Raw genomic sequence first — 27955 nt, forward strand, 5'->3', positions numbered from 1 at the left:
AGTAAAATCTTGCACCTAGCTAGGAGACACCAAGCATAATGTCTTTATATTACTAATAAAATTGGTGCTATGAAAGGGGATTTATTGTTAGAAGAGGTGGAGTTCAAAGATCTAGCGGTTCAATGAGAATTTACATTCAAAGGGAAGGCTAGGTATAGACAGAAAGGGGTTTTGTATGTGCAGGTCAGAGGCATGTAAGATCTAAGCAGCCTGTAAGCCCCACAACTGTGTCTGCAAAGGAACCAAATTGCAAGGGACCTCATTTTGAATTTGTAAGGTTAAATGTGCTTTGCCTGGTGTGTTTAAAGTTTATGGGTTACTGTTGCCTTGGTGAAGATTTACCTGTGAGTGATTAATTTGGGGATTTGTTTAAAGGTTATTTATGGTAGTAATTTGTAGACTTGTGTATGCATTTAATTTGTTGAATTAATAAATGCTTAATTTGGATTATATAAAAAAACCTCTTGAGGCTTGATGGTTTCATTTCTGAATTCAGCGCTGCATCTCAAACATACCAATTGAAATTATAGGTTATGACAATTTTCCAAGTTTCCCTCTGGGATTTAAACAACTCAGCCTTTATCAACTGCTGTGTTCCACAACATACATCCCCCTCTGTTCCCTCACCTTGCTGACCCTGGTAGTTCCAATCTGAGCTTAAAAATCTAAAGAAGAGAGTGAAAGTCTCTGCGGTTGTTGCCTCGATGTTGTAGATGTTAGCCAATCTCTTCCATCTTGGTCCACATCATTTGGTGAGGCGTTGTACCAAACTGCACTGATGCTTTCCAGAATCGAGAGGAAAACTCATCCTCTGGCATCAGCTGGCTCCGAGATGACTGTGCATATTGATGCCAGAATGAGTTCCCACAAGTTCCATCAGTTGTGAGTTCTTCACAAGAGCCCCCTGGTGACATCAACCCAGCCACAGAAAATTGGCCTCCATTTGGTACAAGCGCACTTTATGGATGGCACCCTCAGAGGTCTCGACGCTGCTCAGGATCCAGGAGCGACTCTCTACTTGAGATGTTCCTATTCAGTCTCAAGTGGACACCTAATTAACATCGGTCAGAGATTTCTGTATGGATGGTGTCCAAACATGTGCCATTAGAGGTAACACCAGACTGAGCCTGAAGTGGGATTCAGGTTGGTTTTTGATGCCACTGTGGGGTCATGATGGCTGAACGTGAAATGTTTAGTCCAGAATAGATAGGGGAAATTTACATTTAACAAAACACAGATGACAGAACAAAGCCTGGCAGAGATGGTAATGATAAATAGCTCAGTGGCTTTAGCATCTAGAACACAGTCTATAGACAGCCTGTTTGAGGCCCTGAAGTCTGATCAACAAGTTCCTCCACTCTGAATATTTATCCAACTTTCCCTTAAAAATGCAGTGGTTTGTGCCTCAACTATTTGCCGCAACAAGGCATTTAGGAAGGTCGGTGGGAAGAGTAGATGTTGACTGTAATTTAAAAAGTAAATTAAAGGATGTAGAGCTGGCACTGAGAAATGGATGGCACACAGGGGAACAACATGAGGACTTCAGTTGCACTGCTTCCTTCTTTCTGATATCTTTACGGTATTGATTGTTGGTCAGGATTTGCTCTCTTGTTATAAAAACAAAAAACTGCGGATACTGGAAATCCAAAACAAAAACAGAATTACCTGGAAAAACTCAGCAGGTCTGGCAGCATCAGCGGCGAAGAAAAGAGTTGACGTTTCGAGTCCTCATGACTGAAAGTACTGGATTGCAACAAGTACTGCAGGTATTTTATAGTTCCCCTCATATTATAAAACTATTTAACTCATGAATACCGAATGCAGATTATTTGTGCAAAGTTGATTGGCTTATTTGTCTCCTTGTAATGTTATTTTATATTAAAGGCAGAGTTCATGCCAGGCTTCTGGACTTAACAATTCACAACTTAAGAGTCACAGGTATACAGCATGGAAACAGGCCCTTCGGCCCATCGTGTCTGTGTCGGCCATCAAGCACCTATCTATTTTAATCCCATTTTCCAGCACTTGGCCTGTAGCCCTGCATGCTATGGTGTTTCAAGTACTCATCTAAATTCTTCTTAAATGTCGAGAGGCACATTAGTTGCCCTCGACAAGGTGGTGGTAGGATGCCGTCCTGAACTGCAGAAGTCCGTATGGTAAAGGTACTTCCATGGTGCTCTTGGATAGGGTATTCCAGGATTTTGACACAGTAACGATGAACGAAAAGCAATATATGCTCAAGTTAGCTTCAGGTATGAATTTCAGAGGCAATAATGTTCCCATGCATGCTGTCCTTAGCTGGAGGTCATGACTTTAGGAAGTGCTGTCAAAGACTACTTGATGAGTTGCTACAGCTTAATAGATAGGACATTCTGCAGCCAGTGTGCAATGGTGAAGTTGCATAATGCAACAGATAATGCAGTGCATTGGTACTCGTCCCAAATATAGCTTCATGTAACCCAATAGGGTGGAGGATACATCTGATAAGTTATTACAATTCCCAAATAGGGCACTCTGGTGTAACTCTTTTGTTACTAAACAATTAAACTAGATTAACTGCAGTCATGCTCATAGGAGCAAAAACATAACAGGCAGAACACTGAGACACATACACCTGTTGGACAATATCTACTATGGAGGTGGTGTCCAAATTTATATAGAGACACAAAAAATGCTTTGTATTTTAAGCAACCCAAATTGGCCAGAACCCAATTCCACACGTGCAGTAAATAAGTATTTTGGGCTCCATTCCAGCTAAATGACTTTTCCTTTACTTTGCTGCTTGAGCACTGATGGGAGGGATTTTCCTTTAAAAATGCTAACACATCTGGATTGTGCAGCTCATTCTCCTCCCCCTTTGCCTTACAAAAGGTTTTGCAAAAGGCAATTAGCGAAACCAAGTGAAGGGAGGGGATGATTACCATGGACGAGTAACAGCTGGGAATAGGAAGATGAAAGCAGCTGTGGGCTTCTTTACTGGTACACAAAAATCATCCCATTTTAGTAGAAAACGGTTTAAGTGACGATGAGGAAAACGCACAAGTTCAGGCCTATCAGATGCCCGCATTCTGCACTAACATGACAATAATAATTTCTCTTTATGGAACTCTTTTTTTTTTGCTACTATGAAGCAGCTCTTGAATACAGTCCAAACTAGAGGCTATCCTATTGAATAGATTGAATCAATCTATCAAGTGACATTGTCACGAGGCAGTGACAATTGGATCTGCACTTGGAACAGATTCAGTGTCCTTTCTGGGAAGGACACTGCACAAGATGGTATTGTTTTCAAATCCCTCTATAGCCTCACTCCTCTCCTATCTCTGACCTCCTCCAGCCCTACAACACAGATCTCCTCCCATTCTGACCTCTTTACATATCCCCTATTTTCATCAGCCCATCATTGGCGGCCAGGTATTCAGCTACCTGGGTTCAAAACTCTGGAATTCTCTCCTTATACCACACTGCCTCCTCCTCCTTCAAGATGCTTCTTAAAACTTATCTCTGCCCAAATTTTGTCACTTGTCCCATATCTCTTGTGGTTTGCTGTCAAATGTTTTTTGATAATGTTCCAGTGAAATACCTTGGAACATTTTATGACATTAAAGGTGCTATATAAATGCAGGTTATGTAATTTTAACTAAAGCATGAATGATCACACTTACACTTGTAATCTCAAGACACCAAATATATCTTCCCAGTTTTCTAGAGCCAAAATAAAAATTTTGCCCTTTTTTTTTTACCTATTGTTTAATCAGAACAGCACTTGCCGCCCACATGATTTTTATAACAAAATAAATAAATTAGTGCAAAACTTTATGAAAATTTAAAAAGTAGCAGTCCTCTATGAGAGCAGGAGGACATGATCCTCAAGTAGTCACATGAATAAAAGTAAAACCCGTTTTTAAAGTAAAGACATGGAATTACATAGCTACACAATGCAACGCAATCTGGATGCAATAGTGGAAGGTTACTCACTGCTTTCTGCCTCTACCGGACGAGGTGCCTAAATTATATTTCTGTTGGCAGAACTGAGGCTTGTAGCAAAGTCCTCCCTTTAAGAGCTTAGATAACACTGTTCTGCAGTTCTATGAAGCATTTTGCAGTTTCTGACTCAATAGCCACTAGTTCCAACCATACGTTTGAAGAACTTCTTCAACTCCCCATCTTTCATTCTTCAAGTCTTAACCCTGAACTCTCAGTGCTGGAGGATAATTGAAGTAGTTAATTATTTACATGTTCACTCATTCCCTCTCAGCCTCTGCCCTTTTTTAGGCAATCACACTATCCCAAAAAAACTACACACCACAGTTACATGTATAAACAAACCTTTTACATAAGCAACCTTTTGAGTTTCAGCTGGTTAGCAATATTTCCATTCTTCATGCTCCCTTCACAAAGCTGTTCAGACCATCTGCATATCTACATTCACTCCTAAAGGGATCAACCAGAGTGAGAATCAGTGCAGCTCCATTTCTACAATTGTTGTGCAGCTTCAAGCCTCAAATTTATCCGGCTTACAAACCTATTGTGATGTCTGATCTTACCATATTGCTCAGTGTGAGGCTGAGACTTCCCGAGTGACGTCACGGTTTGTCTCATCCAGTTAGAAGGCCTCACCTTGATGAAAATTTTAGGCAAACTCCATTGGGCTTCATCTAGGTCACAATAACAGAATGAGCTAGAAGGTAAAAACAGATTCCCATGTGGTTACCAGCCCTAGAACAGGGTCAGAGGGCAATAGGCACTAATGAGATTGGAGCTGAGAGCTCCAGATCATCGTTGATGTGGGTGCCATCGATCAGGAGTCACTGATGCTAAGTTGGTAACAATAAGAGAATTTAATGTGCTGGTGGGGGTCTTACATGAAGTGGAATCAAATTCCAAATGCACTACATGTCATTGAGGTCGCAGCTTTTCAACTGTTATTGCCCAAGAGAATGCCATGGTTGACGAACCAGTTCCGTTTGGTTCTTTTAATTCTTTCATTGAATATGGGCATCTCAGGCAATACCAACATTTCTTGCCCATCCCTAAATACCCTTGAACTCAGTGGCTTGCAAAGGCAATTTGAGGAGTCAACTTGAGGTCCCATTGCTGTGGGTCAGGAGTCACATATAGCCCACACCAAATAAGAACAACAGGTTTCTTCCCTAAAGGGCATTAGTGAACCAGATATATTTATAACAATTGATGATAGTTTCATAGTCACCATTACTGAGGCTAGCTTTTAATTCCAGATTTATAATTAATTGAACTTAAATTCCACCAGCTGCCATGACAGGATTTGAATCCATGTACAATGAGCATTAGTCTGGACCTCTGTATTACTGGTCCAGTGACATTACCACAATGCCACCATCTCCCCTCTATTTTGTACATGTAGGCAGTGGAACTTCAGGGTGGGGGGTAAATGCCTTTCTGGGACTATAGTGTGTAAGGACTGGTAACTACGGCCCACGCTTAAGGCAGACACCAGCAGTACCATGGGAAATCTACCAAAGATGGTATATAGTTATAGCTTGTTACAGGACGGGGTGTGAGTGAACATTAAATCAAGGACAGGTAGCAGCCAGTCAGTGAGGGACAACAGGAAAGTACCTGAGGGGCTGTGTAACCATCAGTAACCAGATACCAAGCCCTATGATGTATGAGCAACAATTTTGAAGATTTACTAGCAACAGCAACTTTAATCCACCTTGCAAACAACATTACTGGCTCTGTTATATGGATCAAATAGCTCGCTAGGACATTTACAAAAGATGATGCAAGGTAACCATGTTGAGACTAACCATTCAATATCCAATAGTTTTATGTCTAATCTGTTAGTTGACGTTGCCATGGCCACTCTCCTTTCACAAAGGAAACCTGTTCAGATTTTCTAGCCGATCACATACAGTTCTAGATAGGTGATCCAGTTAGTAAGTTTGTGCAGTTCCATTTCCTTCACTGAACTGCTTGTGCAGCCTCTTGCCTCACATGTACCCAGTTTACAATGTGATGTCTGATCCCACTGTAATGCTCACTGTATGGGTGAGGCTTCTGTCACTATTTGACCAGCTAAAAGCCTCACACCTTGTTGAAAATTTTGGGCAAACGTTCCTGGGTTTCATTTAGGCCACAATGACAGAATAATCTAGAATGTAAAAACAGGTCTCCTGCTCAACCCAGCGAATGTGTCAGGTAGGCAATGATGATGGAATTGTCTGCCTTCTCCAATGCCACCTTCTCTTGGTGGAGGATGATTCCAATGTTTCAATGTCTTTTGAAACAGTGCAAGTGTTTCTGGAGTTTTGGGTGTTGTAGAGCAGATCATCTGTGGTGCTGGATACCGTGATCAGGATCCACCAAAGCTAGCTTGGTGCCAGAGATAAGGGAACCAAACAGTGCTGTTAGGAGCCCTAGTTGGAGTTGATGAAATTCTTGCTGGGGTGCACATCATGTTGCTGGCGTTTCTTTTCAACAAGTCCTTGCCAAGAGAAAGGCATTTGGCAATGAGCCTGTTCATTAACCTCTATTCTCTACATGCAGGTAGCTAGGGGTAAATGTCAATGTGAGACTTTCACATGGTAGACCAAACATTGATAATTTTTGCATGCTCTTATATGTTCTTACTTCATGAAGAAGAATCAGTGCCAATTTTTGAGCATAGGCCTGCACTCCTCTCCTGATATTATGCTATGCTGCATTGCTCTGTAAATGCCCTGCCAAGACCTTGTCATTACACCAACCTTCCCAATAAATTCTTCCTGCCCTGAGGAAATGACAGGTTACTTTGCACATACACAGGTAATCATCATCACGAAGTTCCATTTCTTCAATGTAAACTTTTCTCTCTTTCACAAACTGCATTGAGTGTTGCTGAAAAAAGACATGCTGTCAGAAGCTTTTCATCTTGCACTTATCAGAACAGAGTTCTCAAAATCCAGTACGAACAATTATTGAATAAGTTAAAAAAAAAAGTTTTTATTCCATGCAAAGTTTGTTCTTGGTTCAACAGTAGATGCTGAAGGTATGTAGCTAATACTGCAAGATGTTGCATTAATAGGACTTGAATGATTAACGTAGTGGTCACATTATGAGCATGGAACATCTTTTCCCTCACTGAAAAAAAGCCTCAATTATTCTAAATAGAAAAACAACTTATGAACTGAATTTATCTCTTACAATTCAAAATATAATTTAATGATTTTTTAAAAATCCTCACAATACAAAATTATTCCAAACTAATTTTTCTATTTTAAAAATCAGGCAAGCTAATTGTGAACTGGCTTTTTTTCACTAATTTACATTTTTCAATACAATTCATGAAATTTTACTTTCAATTATTTTGTCAATATGTTCTTTTAATTTATGACCAATACTTTAATTCAGGGGTAGGAGTGGACCAAGACAAAAAAGTCTGAATTTTTTTTTGTGGCAAGTAATGCCACAATTCTGTAATGAAATTCAAATATTTCTAGGCCACTTCAAATAGGATTATTAGATTTCAAGTGGATGAGAGGGTTGTCCAATGAGAGGCCGAGTAAATTGGGCCTATACTCTCTGGGGTTTAGAAGAATGAGACATGATCACTTTGCAACATATGATTCTGAAGGGGCTCGACAAGATAATGCATACAGGTTGCTTCTCCTGGCTGGGATTCTAGAACATCAGGGCCCAGTCTCAGGATAAGGGGTAGATTATTTAGGACAGAGACAAGAAATTTCTTCACTCAAATGGTTGTGAATCTTTGAAATTCTCTAACTCAGAGTACTGTGGATGTTCCATCATTATGCTTATTTATAGCTGACATGTTTGATCTTGGTGAATCAAGGGGTACATGGGGTTGAGGTACATGATCAGCCATGATTGAACTGAATGGCAGAAAAGGCTCGAGGGGCTGCATTGTTTACTCCTGCTTCTATTTCTTTTGTTATTTTTCAAGCACCTCACTCTCCATTTTCATTCCTAATTCAAAATCCTTGCTAAATACGACACTATGCACTTCTGGCCACATTACAGCAAGAATGTGGCACAAGATTTGGGGATGTTGCCAATAATGGAGAATTTTAGCTATGAGGAAAGATGGGAGATGTTGGGTTTGGAACAGGAGGCGGCCAAGGAGAGATTTAATTGAAGCATATGAAATTGAGGGACCTAGAGAGTATATAGGAAGGGCTTATTTCTGTTAGCAGAAAGGTCAGTAACAGGAAGGAAAGCTTTAAACTTAAGTGGTAGTAGAGTTACTGGATAACACTTGACTGGCATAGGCATGATACAAAATAGTCTTACCCTAAGAAGGGATATACTTGTCATATAGGGAGTGCAGCGAAGGTTAACCAGACTGATTCCTGGGATGGCAGGATTTAAATGAGGAGAAATTGGGTCGGCTAGGCCTGTATTCACTGGAGTCTAGAAGAACAAGGGTAGATCTTATTGAAACTTTTAAAATTCTGACAGGGTAGGACAGACTGGATACAGGGATAATGTTTCCTCTGGCTGGAGTGTCAAGAATAAGGGGTCAGAGTCTCAGAATACAGGGTAAGTTATTTAGGACTGAGATGAGAAATTTCTTCACTCAGAGGGTGGTGAACCTGTGGAATCCTCTACCACAGAAGGCTGTGGAGGCCAAGTCACTGAATATATTTAAAAAGGAAGTAGATTTTTAGGCCCAAGGCATATGGGTGAATATGCCTTGGCGTATGGCCACGATTATATTGAATGGCGGGGCAGGCTCAAAGTGGGTGAATGACCTACTCCTGCTATTTTCTATGCTTAGTCTCACTTCTCATAAATTACTGTGATTCGTTCTAATCTGTCACGGCAAATTGTCACTCATTTCAATTTTTATTCTTTCATGAGACATGGGTGTTGCTGGCCAGCATTTGTTGCCCATCCCTAATTACCCTTGATAGCAGTTAAGAGTCAACCACTTGTGTGTCTGGAGTAACATGTAGGCCTGACAAAGGTAAGGACAACAGCTTTCCTACCCTAAAGAACATTAGTAAACCAGATGGCTTTTTACAACAATCGATGTGCCATTACTGAGACTAGCTTAGAATTCCAGATTTTCTTTTATTATCGATTAAATTTAGATTCCATGGTAGGATTTGAACTCAGGTCCCCTGAGCATTAGTCTAGTGATATTACTACTTCAACACCACCACCTCCCCACTGAATCCTTTATGCCATAGAAATAAAATTCAAATTGTACCTTATCACACAAGCTTGTCAAACAAACCTTGCCCCACAAATTGTCTTTTTGCCTGTTGCAAAGGAAAAACGTGGAATTGTTTGCATCTATTGCTGCTTTTATATCTACAACACAAGCACGGAGTTCATAAGCAAAGATGACTTACCAACTGTTGAGTATGTACTAAATATGTTTAAGTGTTTACTTGGTAACTTCACCTCGTAACCATGGCATCTTACTATTTAATTGGAGTACCCCCCCACTGTTATATCTTTCACCTGAAGTGTCTCAGCTTACTGGAACTTTTGACTTGTGTTACCACCATCAAGGCCTTACTGCCTACAAATGGCACAGCAGAAGGAAAAAGGGATTGAGGAAAAGGGCCACTTGGAATCACATGTATCGCTTTAGTGTAGATAATCTCCCTTCATTCTTGATACATATTAGTAGCAGAGCACTAAACACTACGAAAATCAACATTACTGCTATTCAACTAGAATGTCTTAGCCTATAAAACCAGCCTTCACCACCGAGATTTCTTTTTAGCCATTCATGCTTCTCATATCAGTAGTCTATGCCATGGAAGAAATTCAAAACTAAAAAAAAAATGAAGTGAACATGCTTTAAATGAAACATTTGGTGCAATGCTCAAAATCAAAGCTACATGATGTACTAAGTAAAACAAAATAAATTTTAATCACAAAATTTAAAAGATTGTTTAGAATTGTCAAGAACCTTGACAGAATGACAACTAAGTAGGAAATTACATGTGGAGTTAATATGGTTTGTATAGTGGTCACAGGAAATTTCAAGTATATAACTGAGAAAACAAACGTTCATAATTTGGTCTTGGCTATCAAAATAGGTCATTGTGAAAATGGAGAATACAAATGAGAAACAATAATCCAGTGATCTGATCTTCAAGGACACGAATTATTACACAACAGATTATGAAAAATAAAGTAGTAAGCAACTTCTAGCATAAGAACAAAAAAAAAAACAAGAAATAGGAGCAGGAGCAGACCCATATGGTCAACTTTTCAAAATTTAATGAGCCCTCACAAAAATGTCTGCATAAACAAGCTTTTATTTGTCATTTCAATTGAACACATTTTAAACAGGCTGCAGTGTACATAAAAGTATTTTGATGACTACTACTTTTGGAAACATCCTGTTTGGTTCTAGGATGTAGTTATAGTTGACTCACATTATAATCCATAATTTAAAGTTTGTGAAAGGACCTTTTCCAGGAACCATGGGTGATTACATTTTTGGCTGTAACATACATACAGAAACAATTCTAAGGCATTGACATTCTTGCATACTGATCAGGTTTCAGCAAGATTCACTACAATGTTTGCTTAATAGGTTTATCAAATTTTACAACTTCAAGTATCTATGTTCACCATTACAGATGAAACATGGTCATTTTCTAACTGACTGGTACCAGCAGTAACCTTTTGATTCAAATTCTATCCAACAGGCCACACACCTGTCAATAAGACTCTTTCTACTGCACCATTCCCCCCCACCACCAACCCCCACCCCCAATGAAATTTAGGCATCTTCATGCAGACTATGAAAAAAAACTGGGTTTTGCCAAGTCAATTGAATGCAAGTTTGAATTCTAAACTTAAACCTCCCTTAGACTGAAATACTGCAACATCTCAAAATAAAAATGATCATTTATCTCTTTTAGGCACCTGATCAACCATAAACATGCTATATTAGTTTCTGTATTTTACAGCTTGGGGTTTGATTCCAGAGACGAAGCATTCTTTTCCAATATAGCTTTAAAATCAGTTGGACAATGCAAGGGGCTAAACGAAATGCTCATTTTCTAGTATTTGTAGCCATAGTATTTTTAACAAAAATCTTCATGAGCAGGAATAACCAGTATATTTCTTTACAAATCTTCCTTAAAGACTTCTGATGACACTATTGAAGGGAATCCACAGATTCTGCTGTAGGTGTGCCCTCTACAGCGATGCAGATATTAGTTTCTACATTTTTATTTGACAAATTTTCAAACTTGCTTAATTTTTCTGATGCTGAAAATGCAACAAAAGGCATCGGTTGGTGTTTTTAGTTTTGATCTATTTGTTTAAGAAATGCAACTTCTGATTCGGTAGAAGGTAGCACAGCATCAGTAACTTTGATACTGGCACCGTGGATCAATTGTTCTTTATCTAATGCAACACTATCGACAGCCGTTGCTGCCACATGTGAATGTAGCATCTGACCATCTTCTTCCTCACAATGAACTTCAGAACCAACAATTTCCTTCTGGGAGACATCAGCACTGATATTTGGATAGTTTGACCCACTGCTCTGGTGTTCATTCTCACTTCGAACTTCCATACAAGTTATATCACTATTAGCCTGAAGTATCAATAAGGGTGATCCTATTAAAAGAAAAAATATAAGCAACACAAGGTATTGGAAAAAGTCAGAACTTTACTTTTCTAGTCAACGAGGCATTTATGGGATTGCGTGCACAGCAACGGAGCTGTGAAAAAAAAAACTATTACACTGATAAAGGCCACAAACTCGATAGTGGATAACAATATGGTGTAGAAGGACACTGGCACTTGATCAAATCCCAGTTTGAATTGTTCAACCTCTGGCCTCAAATTACTCAAGTACAATTGGGTAAGCTAAAAAAATGCTGGAGAGTCAAATATATTGGGTTATAAATTTAGCAACCAGCTACATTCAAGATACCCTGCAAGCGCCTGTAAACAATGATAAAGAATGCTCTAAAACAGCCTAGTTACAGTTCCAAGTTTAAGGAAAAGCATATCTAGATTACTAGCAAACCTGATTCCTATAATCAGGTCAACTCAAACCCTCAATGTAGATTTTCTCTCTGTAGTGGATTAAGACCTGAAGGAAATCCACTATATTATGGTATTTTACAATCATTAATTGTTTGAGGCGGTTTATGATAATACTGCATCTCATCATGGTCTGAGAGATTATTTACTCCCTGCAGTTACCTAAACAGTTGTGCCAACTTGGAAGGGTGCAGATGAGTGAAAACAGCTAGAGGTTGTGTATTTTAACAAAAAATGGCAAATTAAATTAAATGCACAGAAAACCATGTAAAGCTTGCAATGGAATCTAACAGATTAAATGAAATCTCAAAATAAGGCTTTACTTATCTTCAGCTAACAGGCCAGAATGCAGAAAGCATTTTGAGAACCAAGACAATGGTCAAAGCTGGATTGGATATAATCTGTTCCTGACTGCAGCTTCGTTGTGCACTCAAAATAAAAGTAAAACCCACCATGAGGCAGGAAGCTGCTGCTTCAGGTAGAGACAGTCAATCTCAATCCAATAAGGACCAAAGTAGGGCAAATGAACACTTTAAAAATATGTAGGAAATGAGATTAATTCATTTGGCATAAGTGTTACTTCATACACACACAAAAAAGGTAGCCACCCAATAGGGAGAAGTTAGTTTTCCATGCATAAAGTTTTTTCCACTCCCAGCTTTGTCAGGCAGGCCTGAGCTGAATGAGCTCGACTGGGCCTGTATACATACCTAAGTCAAGAATGTTTCAGGCCCTGAACATGTGAGCAAGGGAATATTACCGTGATTAAGCTTGGTATAGTTATATTTGTGTAATCTCTCCTAAAATTATGATTGTGTCAAATCAATTTTATAACAATTAGCGTTGATGTTCCTTCAGACTGCAAATAAGTTAGATTGTCTGTTATCAGTAAATGCCTCATCATCGTGTTGAACTATCCAGTGCAAATTGCCAGAAAATAAAGCAAAAATCACTGATTCCAGCAGAGACAACCTTGTTGTTAAAACCAGGACATTGCAGCCTTTAGCTTGACTGCATGCCCAGGGACAGGGTCCCAGAGGAGTTAGGAAATCAGTTTTAAAGTAAAACTACATGACCCATAGTGGAAAAGCATGCATAGTCATTTATTTTTCTTTGCATGTTCATTATTATCATACAAGTTTTGATAGGAAATAAATGAATCTTATAACTTTTCTGTATACCCACCTGATATGAATCATTATACTGCTTTATTTCCTTTCAAATCTCGACTCACCAAGAGTTTGTTCAAGTATGCTTTTGGAGAAATTGAAGAAATATGTGTGCAAAAGACACAAATATCTGGTCCATATCACAAACAGTGCTACTGGTTTTATTTCATAAGAGTAACCACTGAAAAAGCAAACAATTCACCCATCAGGACCATTTCTTCTAAGACGTCTTTACAAATTCAACCATTCACTTACACAAATCGATTGCAGAGGAAAGTAGTTATTTCAAAAGGAGAACTTCCCTAAAAATAAAAACTCTGGGGTGTCAATTCAGCTCATCTGTATGCTTTTCCAAAGTCACAACAGAATTGCAACTTTTTTCTTGCAGAGTACTTAATCTATGCCTATATCACCCCATGACCTTCAACATTTTCTAAGTGAGGTACTATGTTACAAAGCAGGAACAAATGTCACTTCCTTCCCAAGGGAGACTGCCTGACTGGAATCTATATAACTCGCGTGGTGGTCACCCAAACACTGGAATCCCTTGGCAGTAATCCCCCTAGTTAGAACCCAGGAATGAAACGTCAGCACAACAGATACAATTTAACTTCCATTTCCTTTTTCAGCAAACAAATAATTTTCCCTCTTAAAGTTAAATAAAACTAAAGAAAAGCACATTACTCACTCTGGTAAACTGGCTGTTTAAAAAAGCACTTTACAGTCTTCCGGACTTAATATTGAGTTCAACAATATCAGATCATAAACTCTCCCCTCCATCCCCACCCCCTTTCCAATCCCCCCTTTTCCAAGAATTTATAATTTTTTTTACAACTATATTTTTCTTTTTCCTATTTTTAAATTTATTTCGATCTATTGTTTCATCTCCACTTTTTAGCCCATTTCGATCCCTTCCCCCCCACCCCACCCGCACTAGGGCCATCTGCCACTAGGATGTCCTGCTTACTTCCCTTAATGTCCCCTTTAGCACATCCTTTGGATATCACCACCGCCAACACCCCTTTGTCCTTTTGTCTATGACATCTTTGGCAATCTCTTCTTGGCCTCCACCTATCACTGGCCCCCTATCGAGCTCTCCTGTCCCACCCCCATCTACCAGCTTATATTTCATTTAATTTCTATATGTCTTAGTTCTGATGAAGGGTCATACGGACTTGAAACATCAACTGTATCCCTCTCCGCAGATGCTGTCAGACCTGCTGAGTTTTTCCAGGTATTTTTGTTTTTGTTCTAGTTTAAAAAAACTTGGAACTACAGTAAAATATAGTGAGGTTTACCAGATAGGACTTTAATTTTGTCCAAAACTAGTCCACTAAAGACAATGCTTGGAATTCAGGGCTGCAATTGATACCTCAAGATTCAATTGACATCAGTGACTAGGTAGTCCGAGTATCCTGCCTTTATGCAGTTGGCCCGCACTGCCTTATGATTATTTGGATGGCAGAATTGCGGCGATAGTTAGATTCTGTCTTGTTGGAGATGGTCATTGCAGGGGACTTGTGGTGTGAATGTTACTTGCCTGTCATCAGCTCAAGCCTGGATATTATCCAGGTCTTGTGCTTTTGGACATGGAGGGCTTCAGTATCCGAGTTGCGAATGGTGCTGAACATTGGGCAATCACCTGCGAACACCCTAACTTCTGACCTTATGATGGATGGAAAGCATTTATAAATTTACAATGAAATTGCATCAAACTCACCCAGGCTCCTCAGGCAGCACCTTCCAAACCACTACCGTCTAGAAGAACAAAAGCAGCAGATACATGGGATCACCACCAACTGGAAGATCCCCTCCAAGCCACTCACCATCCTGGTTTGGAAATATATTGCTGTTCCTTCACTGTTGCTGGGTCAAAATCAACATCACAGGGGCTGCAGCAGCAGAAGGCGGCAACTCACCACCATCTTCTCAAGGGCAGTTAGGGATGGGCAATAAATGCTGCCCTAGCCAGTGATACCACATCACAAGTGAATTGAGAAAAAAAATTAACATCTCCAGAATTACACTTTAGTTCTGAAATTTTTGGCTTTGGGCCAAACAAATATACACAAGGTATATGAAAAATTATGTTTTTAGGCCAAAGATCACTTTTACACAGGGATCAACTTTTATACAGGAACTTTTTTTTAAAAAGTGACGCTAGCATATGTTGGTATTCCGAAGGATTTTTGCGCCCTTGGATACAAATCAAAGTAAACGACAAGCAATTAGGAAGACAAATAAAAACAAAGAGGAGTAGGCCATACAGTCCTTCAAGCCTGCTCTGCCATTCAAGGAGATTATGGCTTATCTTCTACTTCAACATCATTTTCCTGAACTATCCCCATATCCCTTTGTTTTTAAAATGTAGAAATCTATCGATCTCAATCTTGGGCGTACTCAATGACTGAGCTTCCATAGCCCTCGGGGAGAATTCCAAAGATTCACCACTCTCGGATTGAAGAAATTCCCCCTCATCCCAGTTCTAAATAGCCTACCTCTTATTCTGAGACTATGTCCCCTGGTTTTCAACGCCTGCCCCTCCCCACCCCCAACCAGCCAAGGGAAACATCCTTCCTGCATCTTCCCTGCCAGGCCCTGTAAGAATTTTGTATGTTTAAATGAGATCACTTTTCATTCTTCTAAACTCCAGAGAATAAAGGCCCAGTCTATTTGATCTTTCCTCATAGGTTAATCCCTCCATCCCAGGAATTAATTTCATGAACCTTTGTTGCATTCTCTCTATGGCAGGTATATCTTTCCTTAGGTAAGGAGACCAAAACTCCAGGTGCGGCCTCACCAAGGCTCTATATAACTGCAGTAAGACATCTTCACTCCTATACTGAAAACCTCTTGTAATAAAGGCCAACACACCATTTGCCTTATTGCTGGCTACACCTGTATGTTAGCTTTCAGCAACTCATGAACAAGGACAGCCAAGTCTCTTTGAAATTCAACACTTAAGAATAATCTATTCTGCTTTCCTATCAAAGTGAATAACCTTTTTCTGCATCGTACTCCATCTGCCAAATTTTTCCCTCTCGCTTAGCCTCTCCAAATCCCCTTGAAGCACCTTTGCATCCTCCTCACAAGTGTGAGAGGTGGTATGTTAGCCTTTATTGCATGAGAGAAGTGAAGAACTCTTACTACAATTATATAGGGCTTTCATGAAGCCACAGATGGAATATTGGTGTAGAGCTTTGTTCACCATACCCAAAGATTGCTGCTTTAGAAGTGGTCGAGCAAATTCACTAGAATAACTGAACAAATAAAAAGAAAAGTTAAATTCTCTACAAGAGAATGAAAACTGCTAACTATTTAGAAGGCTGCAGGAATGGGGGAAACCAAGCTGACTGAAGGCCTTCTTCATGACAGAGTTCATCTGACCTCAACACTGAAGTTGCATGTTTCATTCACGTATTTTCTTAAGAGCAACCTTAGCCCAACTCAATGTTTTGCATTCAGTAAAGTCCAAATACAGAATTCCTAGTTTCACAGTGCTGCAACACAATTTTTTATGCATGAAGAAAGGTAAGATAAGAGGTAATGTTGCCGTATCATTTATTTAGATACTAAATTAATCTGTTGCCTGTTGGTAATTTCCCCAAGTTAATTGTGTTTAGCAATACGCTAACTTGGAAGACAACTGGTTTTATTAATGTGTTTAGGTAGACTAACGCCCAACCTAGAACAAAACTTGCTAACTTCTGCTCATTATAATGACAATTCTAACATGCACGTCGACAAAATTCAGGTCTATTGTCATATCAAAAAGATTCCATCAAGCATGGGTTCAAGCATCCCACCTGCCAGTAAGAGCAAATTACATCAGCAACAGTGAAATTGCTGGAGACGGCAGGGAAATTCCCAAATCGTACTGCTTCTCAGATCACATTTCAGTTTTTAAAAAAAATTTCTCACAGGATATGGGCATCACTGGCTAGGTCAGTATTTTTGTTGTCCATCCCTAATTGCCCTTGAGGTGGTGGTGGTGGTGAGCTGCCTTCTTAAACTGCTGCAGTCCATGTGGTGTAGGTACACCCATAGTGCTATTAAGGAGGGAGTTCCAGGATTTTGACTCAGTGACAATGAAGGGACAGTGATATAGTTCCATGCCAGGATGGTGTGTGGCTTGGAGGGGAACCTGCAGGTGGTGATGTTTCCATGCATCTATTGCCCTGGTCCGTCTAGGTGGTTGGGGTTGTGGGTTTGGAAGGTGCTAGCGAAGCAAGATTCTCAACATAGATTTGATTATCAGCATCTGGGACAATAGGCCTGCTGCATGATATTGCAGATTCCAAACAGAAGCCACAAAGTCACCAGCAAGAGAAGCAAGATGCTCTGCTGTTGTCCAGTCTTCCCAAGATTTCAACATTCCCAGAATAGTCAGTGGACAAGAAGGAGAGTTGGATGCAGGAACCCATTTCAGACATCCACGATAGAGATTCCAGCTGAGATTTAATGGTCAAGAATTCCAAACCTTTTAGAATGTGGCAAAAAAATTATGAAACATTCTTTGAACTGCCATCTACAGGGTAAACATTCAAATGCTTTAGCCATATTTATTTTTCTACTGCTATAAAGATCTCAATCCTAGATAGCTAGTATCAACGGTACCTCATCTCCAAACCTTTCCAAAACAGGACAGTCTTAACACTAAACCTGGCACAGTTTCTAAATTAACTAGATTTATTTCCTGAAGTTAAAATTTGCTGACTGGTCAGAAAAATCACAACAGTTTAGAGTTCATAAATTGCTCCAGCAATAGCTTTGGTTTCCATTTCATCTAGGACTATTTTGGCTCTCATGCTCATACTTGACTGCATCTCAGGCCACAAATTAAGTGACTCATTAGCCTTTGAACAGCCTGGAATGCACAATAGTTACATTTTTCTTCTGACAGTTCCATTTCCAAGATGCATTAGCCATGTATGCATGGTGCTCACTTCATCCTAAAACTATGCATTAGCCATCTTCTAGAAACCAGGTATGCTGGTTGGAAATTTTAGACATCCCCCAGATTTACACCTTACACAGAATAGATTACCAGAGGCTAGTTCTGCATCTATTTGCCTCCATACAATATCATGGAATGCATCTTGAGTTATGACCTAGAATGTTGAACCTCAGAAGTGCTCTGCGATGATATGGAAGTATGCACCTTGGGAGGATTCTTGAGCACTTTGAGCTGAAATCAATACTTAAGCAAGGTTAACATAATGGGATCAGAACCACCTTGCTACTAACAGAAAAGCTAGGTCATCAAATAATAAACTCAAATCATCTGCACTCGTATGTATTTGAAGCTTATTTAATCTGCATTCAACAATCTAGTATACATGTCGTCAGGTCTGGACTAATCCATGGCAGCATCCATGTCAACACCCATCTAAGGCTTCTGAGATCCTAATCTAGGATCAGAACTGTTTTTGATTGGGGCCAGTGTGAAATGGGAAAAGAAGGATAATAAGTTATACACAGAAGTGTGCATGATGAAAGAGAATACGAAGAGTTTAGGAGAGAAGTCAAAAAGCAATTAGCAATTCAATTAGGAACTATGACAAATTATCAAGGTACATCAAACAAAATATTTACAGACCCAAAAGGAAGGTTGCGATGGGAATAGGGCCATTAAGGGATAAACAGGATGATACCACAAGGTAATGACAAAGAAATGGCAGAAACATTAAGTCATTATTTTGCTTTTTTAGTGATAAAACAAGTAGACATGGCATTGAATGGTGAAATAAATAATGATACACATGCAGTTAAACACAAACATAGAAAAATAGATCATTCGGCCCTTCGAGTCTGCTCCGCCATTCAATATGATCATGGCTGATCCTCAACATCACACTCCCACTCTCTCCCCATACCTCTTGATGCTTTAGGAGTCTAGAAATCTATTCAGAAATCACCTATATTCAGTGACTTGGCCTCCACAGCCTTCTGTGGTAGAGAATTCTTCAGGTTCACCACTCTGAGGGAAGAAGTTTCTCATCTCAGTCCTAAATGGCCTACCTCGTATCCCAAGATTGTGATCCCTTGTTCTAGAACCCCCAGCCAGAGGAAAAATCATCCCTCCATCCAGAACTGCCAGAATTTTATACGTTTCAATGAGATCCCCCCTCATTCTTCTAAATTCCAGTGAATACAGACCTAATCAGCCCAATCTCTCCTCATATGTGATAAACCTGCCATCCAGTAATCAGTCTGGTGAATCTTTGCTGCAGTCTCTATGAATTCTCTGTTTCTTAGTAAGACCAAAGCTGCACACACTGCTCCAGATGTGGTTTCACCAAGGCCCTGTATAGCTGCAGCAAGACATCCTTGCTCCTGTACTCAAGTCCTATTGTAAATGAAGGCCAACATCCATTTGCCTTAACTGCTTGCTGCACCTGCATGCTTGCTTTCAGTGATTGGTGTAAAATGGCATCTCTGACACTGCATTACACCCTCAGTGGTGCACTGGACTATCAGCTTAGATGGCATGCCAAAGTCCCTGACATGAGTCTTGAACTCACAGCCTTCTGACTTTTGGAGGCATGAATGCTATCCACTGAGCTATGCCTGGCACATTAAAGAAAAGGGGATGCACAAATAAACTAAAACTCAAAAGAGGTTAAAGCCCCTGGTCTGGATGAATTTCATCCACATATTTTAAAACATCTGGGGATTTAAGGGGGATAGGAAACTAGAAAGTCAGCTTAACACTGGCTGTAGGAAAATAATTGAGTAGAACAGAAGAACACCTAGAAATGAGAAATAATGAATTGTTAATTAGCATGGATTTTAAAAAGAGACAATCTTGCTCGACCACCCATACTAAATTTTTTGAGGAGATAACAGAGCGAGAACACTGTAATGCAGAAGATGTAATTTATCTTCAAAAGGCTTTCAATGGGGTGCCTCATAATAAACTAATGGCCAAGGTCAGAGAACGTGGATTCAGGGACAAGTGGTAAATGGATCTGGCATCAAAACAATAACCAGGGAGTAGGAGTAAAGGCCAGTTATTCAGAGTGGCAGAAAATAGAAGGTGATATTCCACATTTGGACTTCGGAAACAAAAGCAATTTCTACATTTGCGGATGACACCAAATTTGAAGGTATGGGGTGGGTCGGGTAGGGAGTCAGTCAGTGCTGAGGACTGTTAAAAAAAAACTACAGGACATTAATAAACTTGCAGGATGAGAAATAATTGTCAAACCAAGTTTAACACATATAAATGGTGAAGTAGTACATTTTGGTAGAGAAAATGCCGTGCCCTTGGACAAGCTGTTCCAGCACAGCTACAACACTGGCGTCCACGCAGCAATGTGAAAAAAAATCACCCAGGGTAGGTCCTGTCCACAAAACGCAGGACAAATCCAACCTGGTCAGTTACAACCCCATCATTCAACTCTCAATCATCAAAGTGATGGAAGGGGTTGTTAACACTGTTATAAAGCAGCACTCGTACAGAAATAACCTGCTCACTGACGTTCAGTTTGAGTTCTGATACAGCCACTCAGCTCATTACAGCCTTGGTCCAAACACGGACAAAAGAGCTGAACTCCAGAGGTGAGTTGAGAATGACTGCCCTTGACATCAAAGCCACACTTGACCAAGTGTGGCATCAAGGGGCCCTAGAAAAACTGAAGTCAATGGGAATCAGGAGGAAAACTCCAGTGGTTGGAGTCATACCTAGCACAAAAGGAAGATGTTTGTGGTTGTTGGAGGTCAATTATCTCAGTCCCAGGATATCGCTGCAAGAGCTCCTCAGAGTAGTGAGCCAAGCCAACCATTTTCAGCTGCTTCATCAATGACATTCCGTCCATCTTAAGGTCAAAAATGAGGATGTTCGCAGAAGACCGCACAACATTCAACACCACTTATAACTCCTCAGATACTGAAGCAGTCCGTGCTCAAATGCAGCAAGACCCAGACAATATTCAGGCTTGGGCTGAAAAGTGGCAAGTAACATTCGCACCACACGTGCTGGGCAATGACCATCGCCAACAAGAGAATCTAAACATCTCCCCCTGATGTTCAATGGCATTACCATCACTGAATCCCCAACTATCAACATCCTGGGGGGTTACCATTGACTGGAAACTTAACAGCATCAGCCATATAACCATACACACTGATTACAAGAACAGGCCAGAAGCTGGGAATTCTAGAGTAACTCACCTCCTGACCCCCCAAAGCTTGCCCACCATCTACAAGGCACAAGTCAGGATTTGATGGAATATTCTCCAATTGCCTAATGAATGCAGATTCAACACTCAAGAAGCTCAACACCATCCAAGCCAAAGCAGTCCACTTGCCTGGCACCTCATCCATGACCGTTAACATTCACTCCGTCCATCACTGATACATCATGGCAGCATTGTGCACCATAAACAAGATGCACTACAGCAATTCAGCAAGGCTCCTTCAACAGCACCTTTCCAAACCCATGACCTTTACCAGCAAGAATGACAAGGGCAGCAGATACATGGGGACACTACCACATACAAGTTCCCCTACAAGCCACACACCATCCTGACTTACATTGCCTTTCCTTCAATGTCACAAAATTCTGGAACTCCCTACCTAAAAACTCTGGGTGTTCCTACAAACACATGGTCGGCAGTGGTTCAAGAAAGCACCCACCACTTTCTCAAGGGCAATCAGGGACGGGCAATAAATGCTGATCTAGCCAGTGATGCTGCATTGCATGAAGAAATAAAAAAGGTTACTTATTACTTGCAAGGTGCAAGTCTAGGTGAGGCAAAGGAACAATGAGATCTTGGAGTGCAAATACAACCAATCCATAAAAGTTGCACCACAAGTTAGCATGGCCATAAAATATGCAAACCCAGCACCAGGCTTTATTCCTTTCGGGATAGAATTGAAATAGGGAAGTTATACTCCACCACAGTTCTGGTCGCCATATTATATAAAAGACATAGAGGCACTAAAAAGGGTGCAGAGAAGATTCACACTGACGATACCAGAAAACTATATTTGAAAATCACATTCGATGCCGCACCATAACAGGATCCAGGATCAAAATTGCTTAATTTCCCCTCCAAACACGATGGGTCATAACATGTGCAAGGTAGGAGAAGAGGGATTATGGTAAAGTGTACCAAAGGTGGAATAGAATCACAATGAATGAAAATGTCTTTTAAAGTTGAGGCTGCATGGGCTCAAGTACATCAAGAATATGTTACACATCATACAATTTGTTTGCAAAGAAAATAATGCTTTGTAAAACTGTACGTGGTTTGGTGACAAGTTACATTTAAGTGCAACAACATAATGCTCAAATACACTAATACTAAGCTGCAGAAACAATTTCAAAACCTTACGTACCTTTTTCCGTGCCAGTAATTGTATCTTTCAAAGAAATGTTTTCTTCTTTCCCAGAATCTCTTTCAGTCATAGCTATCTGTAATCCTGAGGGAAAAACATTAAAAAGTACCATCCACTCATTAAATCTAACCAACTAGTACCCAAAAGGTCAAAAGGTGCAATGTGCAAAAGTCGGACTTTTTTTTTTTAATTTTACATCTGCAGAGGGGACAGGTGAAGCTGACTGCCTGTCATTTATATAACTCCTCTGATTTTTGCTCCAGTTCTATATAAAAAAAATAGACCAACATAATGGACAATGTCTCACTGTAACAAATTCAGAAATACATAATAAAATTATTTTCACTTGTAAGGTCTTCCATTGATCAAGTGAATTAGACTCTATGTTACTCAAGTTCACGATTTATATTTGGACTAATATTTGCATTTAAAGCATATCATTTTTTCTCATCTTACAACAAGCAAGTTATCTTAAAGAATAAAGGCAAACCTGTTAGTCTGGTCAGATACTTTTAAACATGTACCCTCAAAAGTTCCCAATTGTGCAATGTACAGGTTATTGCAAATAGTAGCTTTGAAGAGGTTTTCCAGGGATCAATGTTCCTTAGAATCTCGCCAACTTGGTCACCATGAAGCCCTTAATTTATCCTGAAAATGTGCCTCTCAGCAAAATATTGAGCAATGAATTTATGTTTTCAACCACTTTGGCAAATTTGTCTGAAAATTAGTCACACCAATGTGCATGTTCCAGGACTCAAGCTTCTGTTTGATTTTCATCATTTGGTTTTGATTTATTGATAGTGACACGACAGAATGTGGTCCATTTTTAGATATATTAAATTTTAAATACTTTTGAGTGGGGGGGGGGGGGGGGGGGGGGGGTGGAGAGAAAGAGGGCAAGAAAAAAAACGAAACTAGACTAACTTTTCTTCATGAATTAACTAGTCTACTGACAAGTTGGAGACTGGTGCCTGCAAAATAAAAAATGAACCACCTAGTCATATTTAAACGCCATTGCATATTATCAGAAGATTTATTGGAAAAAATTATTTTCATGTCAAATGCCTCATGTTGAAAGCTTACCATTAACCCTTAAAAGGGAAAGAAAAAAAGGTTAAGCAGCACCAAAATCAATATCACCAGGTTTGTTAAGACTGATTAGTAGACATCTCCTGTTCTATTATGTCTGTACGCTCAATGCCATTTTTCAGCAACCCTGCTGATAAGCCAAATACAAGACCCCTACTTTTCATAATCCTTAAACTATTCCATCCGCGAAACCCTGGTTCACTCTTCAGTCCCCCAATAATCTCTCTATCCTTTGGAAGGTTTCAATGGAAGCACAGGAGATGCAACATCTGCCCTTTCACCTCTTCACTGTCCAATGCTCCAAACATTCCAAGTGCAGCAGGAATTACTTCTTTGAAGTTATAGCATACTGCATGTGCTGCTCAAGATCCTATATTTTGGGGAGACCACAGGCCTTCACCAAGTCATTGTAACTTAGTTACAAGTCGATTTGGATAAGAGATATTCAAACAAACTAAATTCTGAGATGCAAAGGGGAGAAGTGGCAAGAGCCTGAAATAAACGTGATGCATTTGACTGAGCACCCAGTTAGTGCAAAGGGGCTAATGTTGTATTTGAAAAAGTAATGAGAATATCTGAGGCTGAGCAGCTGACAAATTTTTTTCTGTTTTGTTGGTTAATTACAAGATTTATTTGCAAAGTTAATTTTTTAAACTCAAGCTGTTCTGCTCACAGCCACACAATTAATTGCTTGGTAGGAGAAAATGCAACTTTGCTATATGTGCACAATATATAAGTGTGAGGAAAAGTATAGAACAATTTATTCAGCCACAAAGCAACTAAGTGCACATGTTCTACACCCCCCCAACTCTCTCAAAAAAAATCTAAGTTGCCTGTAAATGCGTTGCTCATTTTTATTTTAATCAGGTTCCACGGTAATGGAAATGATTCATTCCTTCCAGATTATGGAATGATTGATGCCAGTGTGAACCTACGTTAATTTAGCAATTTTCTATGCTGAGACCAAGAGCTACTTGTAATAAGTACTGCAAGTGCACAAGACAAAAAGACAACTTCATGACGAACTGCACGTAGAAGAAAGGAGGTTCACAATAACAGCAGATATTCAGTGTCAATTATGTTTATCTTGGAACATTTTTCCAGTAGAGCCAGACAACACAGATGATCAGTAACATGTTTGTTATTCGGGAAGTCAGGGGGCTGGTGGGGGAAAGAAAAAAAGGAAGAATAGTCTTAAGCAGGGTCTGTTCCCTCTACAACACCCTGGTTCACCCATCATTTCCAACACCCTTCTTCCCTTTCATCTGCCACCTTTCTATACAAGCACAGGAAATACAGCACCTGCTCTTTTGTCCTCCCTTCTCCCTGCCCAAAGTACCAAACGTCTTCCACGTGAAGCAGCAAATTACTTTCAACTTACAGTATATGGTATTCGCTGTTCTTTGTCATCTCCCATACAATGAAGAAACCAAACACAGGTTGGGTGACGGCACTGCACCACACTTTTGTTCAGTGTTCCGTCTGCAAGTGTTACCAAGTTCCCAGTTGCCTGCCATTTTACTTCTCCACCTTACTCCCATTCCGATGTTCTAATGAAGCCCATTACAAACAGCACCTCATCTTTCAACTGAACACTTTAGTCTTCTGGGCTCAAATGAGTCCAATAACTTGAGATCATAAAATCAGTTTTTTTCTGATGGTATTTTTCCTTTTGTTTCTTTTTCAGTTACCTTGCGTTTAGAAGGCAGCTATCCTACCATTCACATCTCCTCTAGATACATCTTTTGTTTCTTTACTTGTCCCAAAACCATTCCCTTCGACCTCACACCATGAAATCTTTTGTCAATTTAATCTCTCCTGCCCTCTACACTATCTTTCCCTTTGTTCTGCTGCCTACACAGCCCACTTTCATCTCCTTTAAACCTACTACATTTCTAAATTTTTGCAGTTCCTACATTAACATTGTTTCTCTCTCCACAGATGCTGCCTGACTACTGAATATCTCCAGCATTTTCAGTTTTTATTTCAGATTTCCAGAATCTGCAGTATTTTGCTTTTGTAACATTTCTATCAACTCGTTTGAGTTATAGCACAAGATGTAAGTGTGTGTCAGAACATAATCTGGCTGCTGCATTTGAAAACAAGATGTGGAATAATTCAGAGCTAGATAATAAATACTAAAGTTGCATGACTAAAAAAATATCAACATAGTATTATGCAACAAAGCAGTACAGAAGGACTCCGAACACATCAGGCATGAACTGAAGATGAAAAAGAACCAAAACAGTTTAGACACCATATAGGAAATATAAACAATCCTACTCTTAAGTGCCTTAAACAAAATAACTTTGGAATGTAAGTCGGCAGATTAAGTTTATTTCCATAGTTTTGTTGAGGGTGCAAAGAACAACATTAACCATATACCTTTATTCATAACACCACTAAGAGGACTTGTAGCACAGGGAAGAATTTTACTTTCATCTTCTTCTGGGCAGATATTCAACGTAGCAGTTGGAACTATGGAGTAAGCAAGTGAAAAAAAGTTAAGATAATGCTATTGACATACTATATAACACAAAAACAAACATGAAATACATAATCTACAGAACAAAGTAGTAACGTGCAGCATAATGCCACCAATCTATACTGGTTAAGATTAAGCTGGACTAGATCCTTTCAGGTTAATGATTACTCAGTTTTAATTCCTTTTTGAAACAAAAACAGCCAACTGTAAGAGGAAAATAAGCTGGAAATAATCTTGGCTTATCTTTCAGGCTAGGTCGAAGAATGGCTTATAATTACAGCAGGACCCAAGTGTCAGAAACAGTAATGGGCCAAAATGCACAAGATCTGCCTGGTTGGTTCTGTGAAGCTAATGGACCTTAGATAAAATGGCTTGATCTCTGTGGGGAAGAGAAGTTGCTAAAATACATTTTTTTTGTACACACACTACTCAATGATAGTTTCAAGCAGTTTCATACTTGGAACACACCCAAAAAACATTTGCAGTCAACTTAGTATTGTTATTGCAACAATATCTCTAAATACAGGAGACCTAGTTATTCTTTCACTGAAGACTTAGAAGAATCAAAACATCTCTCAGGAAAAAGCTACTGTAAGCTGTTTATGTGTAACAACAGGTCTAGGACCATAAATACAAATGTTGTCAAAAGTCTGGCCTTGTGACTTGTTTTGGTCATTAAATATCAAAGTCCAATTGGGAAGTGCTTTTTCCTGAATCTTTATATCTAATGGCCTCAGTATTAAATCAAGGAATACAGACTATACTTCACTGAAATAAAAACAAAAAAACTGCGGATGCTGGAAATCCAAAACAAAAACAGAATTACCTGGAAAAACTCAGCAGGTCCGGCAGCATCGGCGGAGAAGAAGAGTTGACGTTTCGAGTCCTCATGACCCTTCAGCAGAACTGAGTAATGTTAGCAGAGGGGTGAAATATAAGATGGTTTAAGGTGGGTGGAGGGGGGTGATGTGGTTGTAGGGACAAGCAAGCAGTGATAGGAGCAGATAATCAAAAGATGTCACAGACAAAAGAACACAGAGGTGTTGAAGTTGGTGATATTATCTAAACGAATGTGCTAATTAAGAATGGATGGTAGGGCACTCAAAGTACAGCTCTAGTGGGGGTTTGGGGGGACATAAAAGATTTAAAAATAATGGAAATAGGTGGGAAAAGAAAAATCTATATAAATTATTGGAAAAAACAAAAGAAAGAGGAAAGAAACAGAAAGGGGGTAGGGATGGAGGAGGGAATTCAAGATCTAAAGCTGTTGAACTCAATATTCAGTCCGGAAGGCTGTAAAGGGCCTAGTTGGAAGATGAGGTGCTGTTCCTCCAGTTTGCATTGGGCTTCACTGGAACAATGCAGCAAGCCAAGATCAGACATGTGGGCAAGAGCGCAGGGTGGAGTGTTAAAATGGCAAGTGACAGGGAGATTTGGGTCATTCATGCAGACAGACCGCAGGTGTTCTGCAAAGCGGTTGCCCAGTTTACGTTTGGTCTCTCCAATGTAGAGGAGACCGCATTGGGAGCAACGAATGCAGTAGACTAAGTTGGGGGAAATGCAAGTGAAATGCTGCTTCACTTGAAAGGAGTGTTTGGGCACTTGGACGGTGAGGAGAGAGGAAGTGAAGGGGCAGGTGTTGCATCTTTTGCATGGGCATGGGGAGGTGCCATAGGTGGGGTTTGCGGAGCAGGGGGTGATGGAGGAGTGGACCAGGGTGTCCCGGAGGGAACGATCCATACGGAATGCCGCCGGGGGGGGGGGGGGGGGGGGGGGGGGGGGTGGGTGGGTGTGTGTGTGTGTGTGTGTGTGTGTGTGTGTGTGTGTGTGAAGGGAACATGTGTTTGGTGGTGGC

The 27955-nt window shown here is 40.0% G+C and overlaps 1 protein-coding gene across 1 annotated transcript in view; it reads right to left on the reverse strand.

The window, feature by feature from the left end:
- Nucleotides 1-11260: 11260 nt before the first annotated feature.
- The window catches only part of LOC121277790 (tudor domain-containing protein 6-like), a 30081-nt gene continuing 13386 nt past the window's right edge, over nt 11261-27955 (reverse strand). Inside the window, exons 2-4 of the mRNA XM_041187426.1 lie at nt 26001-26093; nt 22527-22610; nt 11261-11580 (exon numbers count right to left, since the gene is read on the reverse strand). Coding sequence (XP_041043360.1) covers nt 11261-11580; nt 22527-22610; nt 26001-26093 — 497 coding nt within the window. The remainder of the gene's footprint in view (nt 11581-22526; nt 22611-26000; nt 26094-27955) is intronic.

The sequence above is a fragment of the Carcharodon carcharias genome, chromosome 5, assembly GCF_017639515.1.
Source record: "Carcharodon carcharias isolate sCarCar2 chromosome 5, sCarCar2.pri, whole genome shotgun sequence".
NCBI classification, from domain to species: Eukaryota; Metazoa; Chordata; class Chondrichthyes; order Lamniformes; family Lamnidae; genus Carcharodon; species Carcharodon carcharias.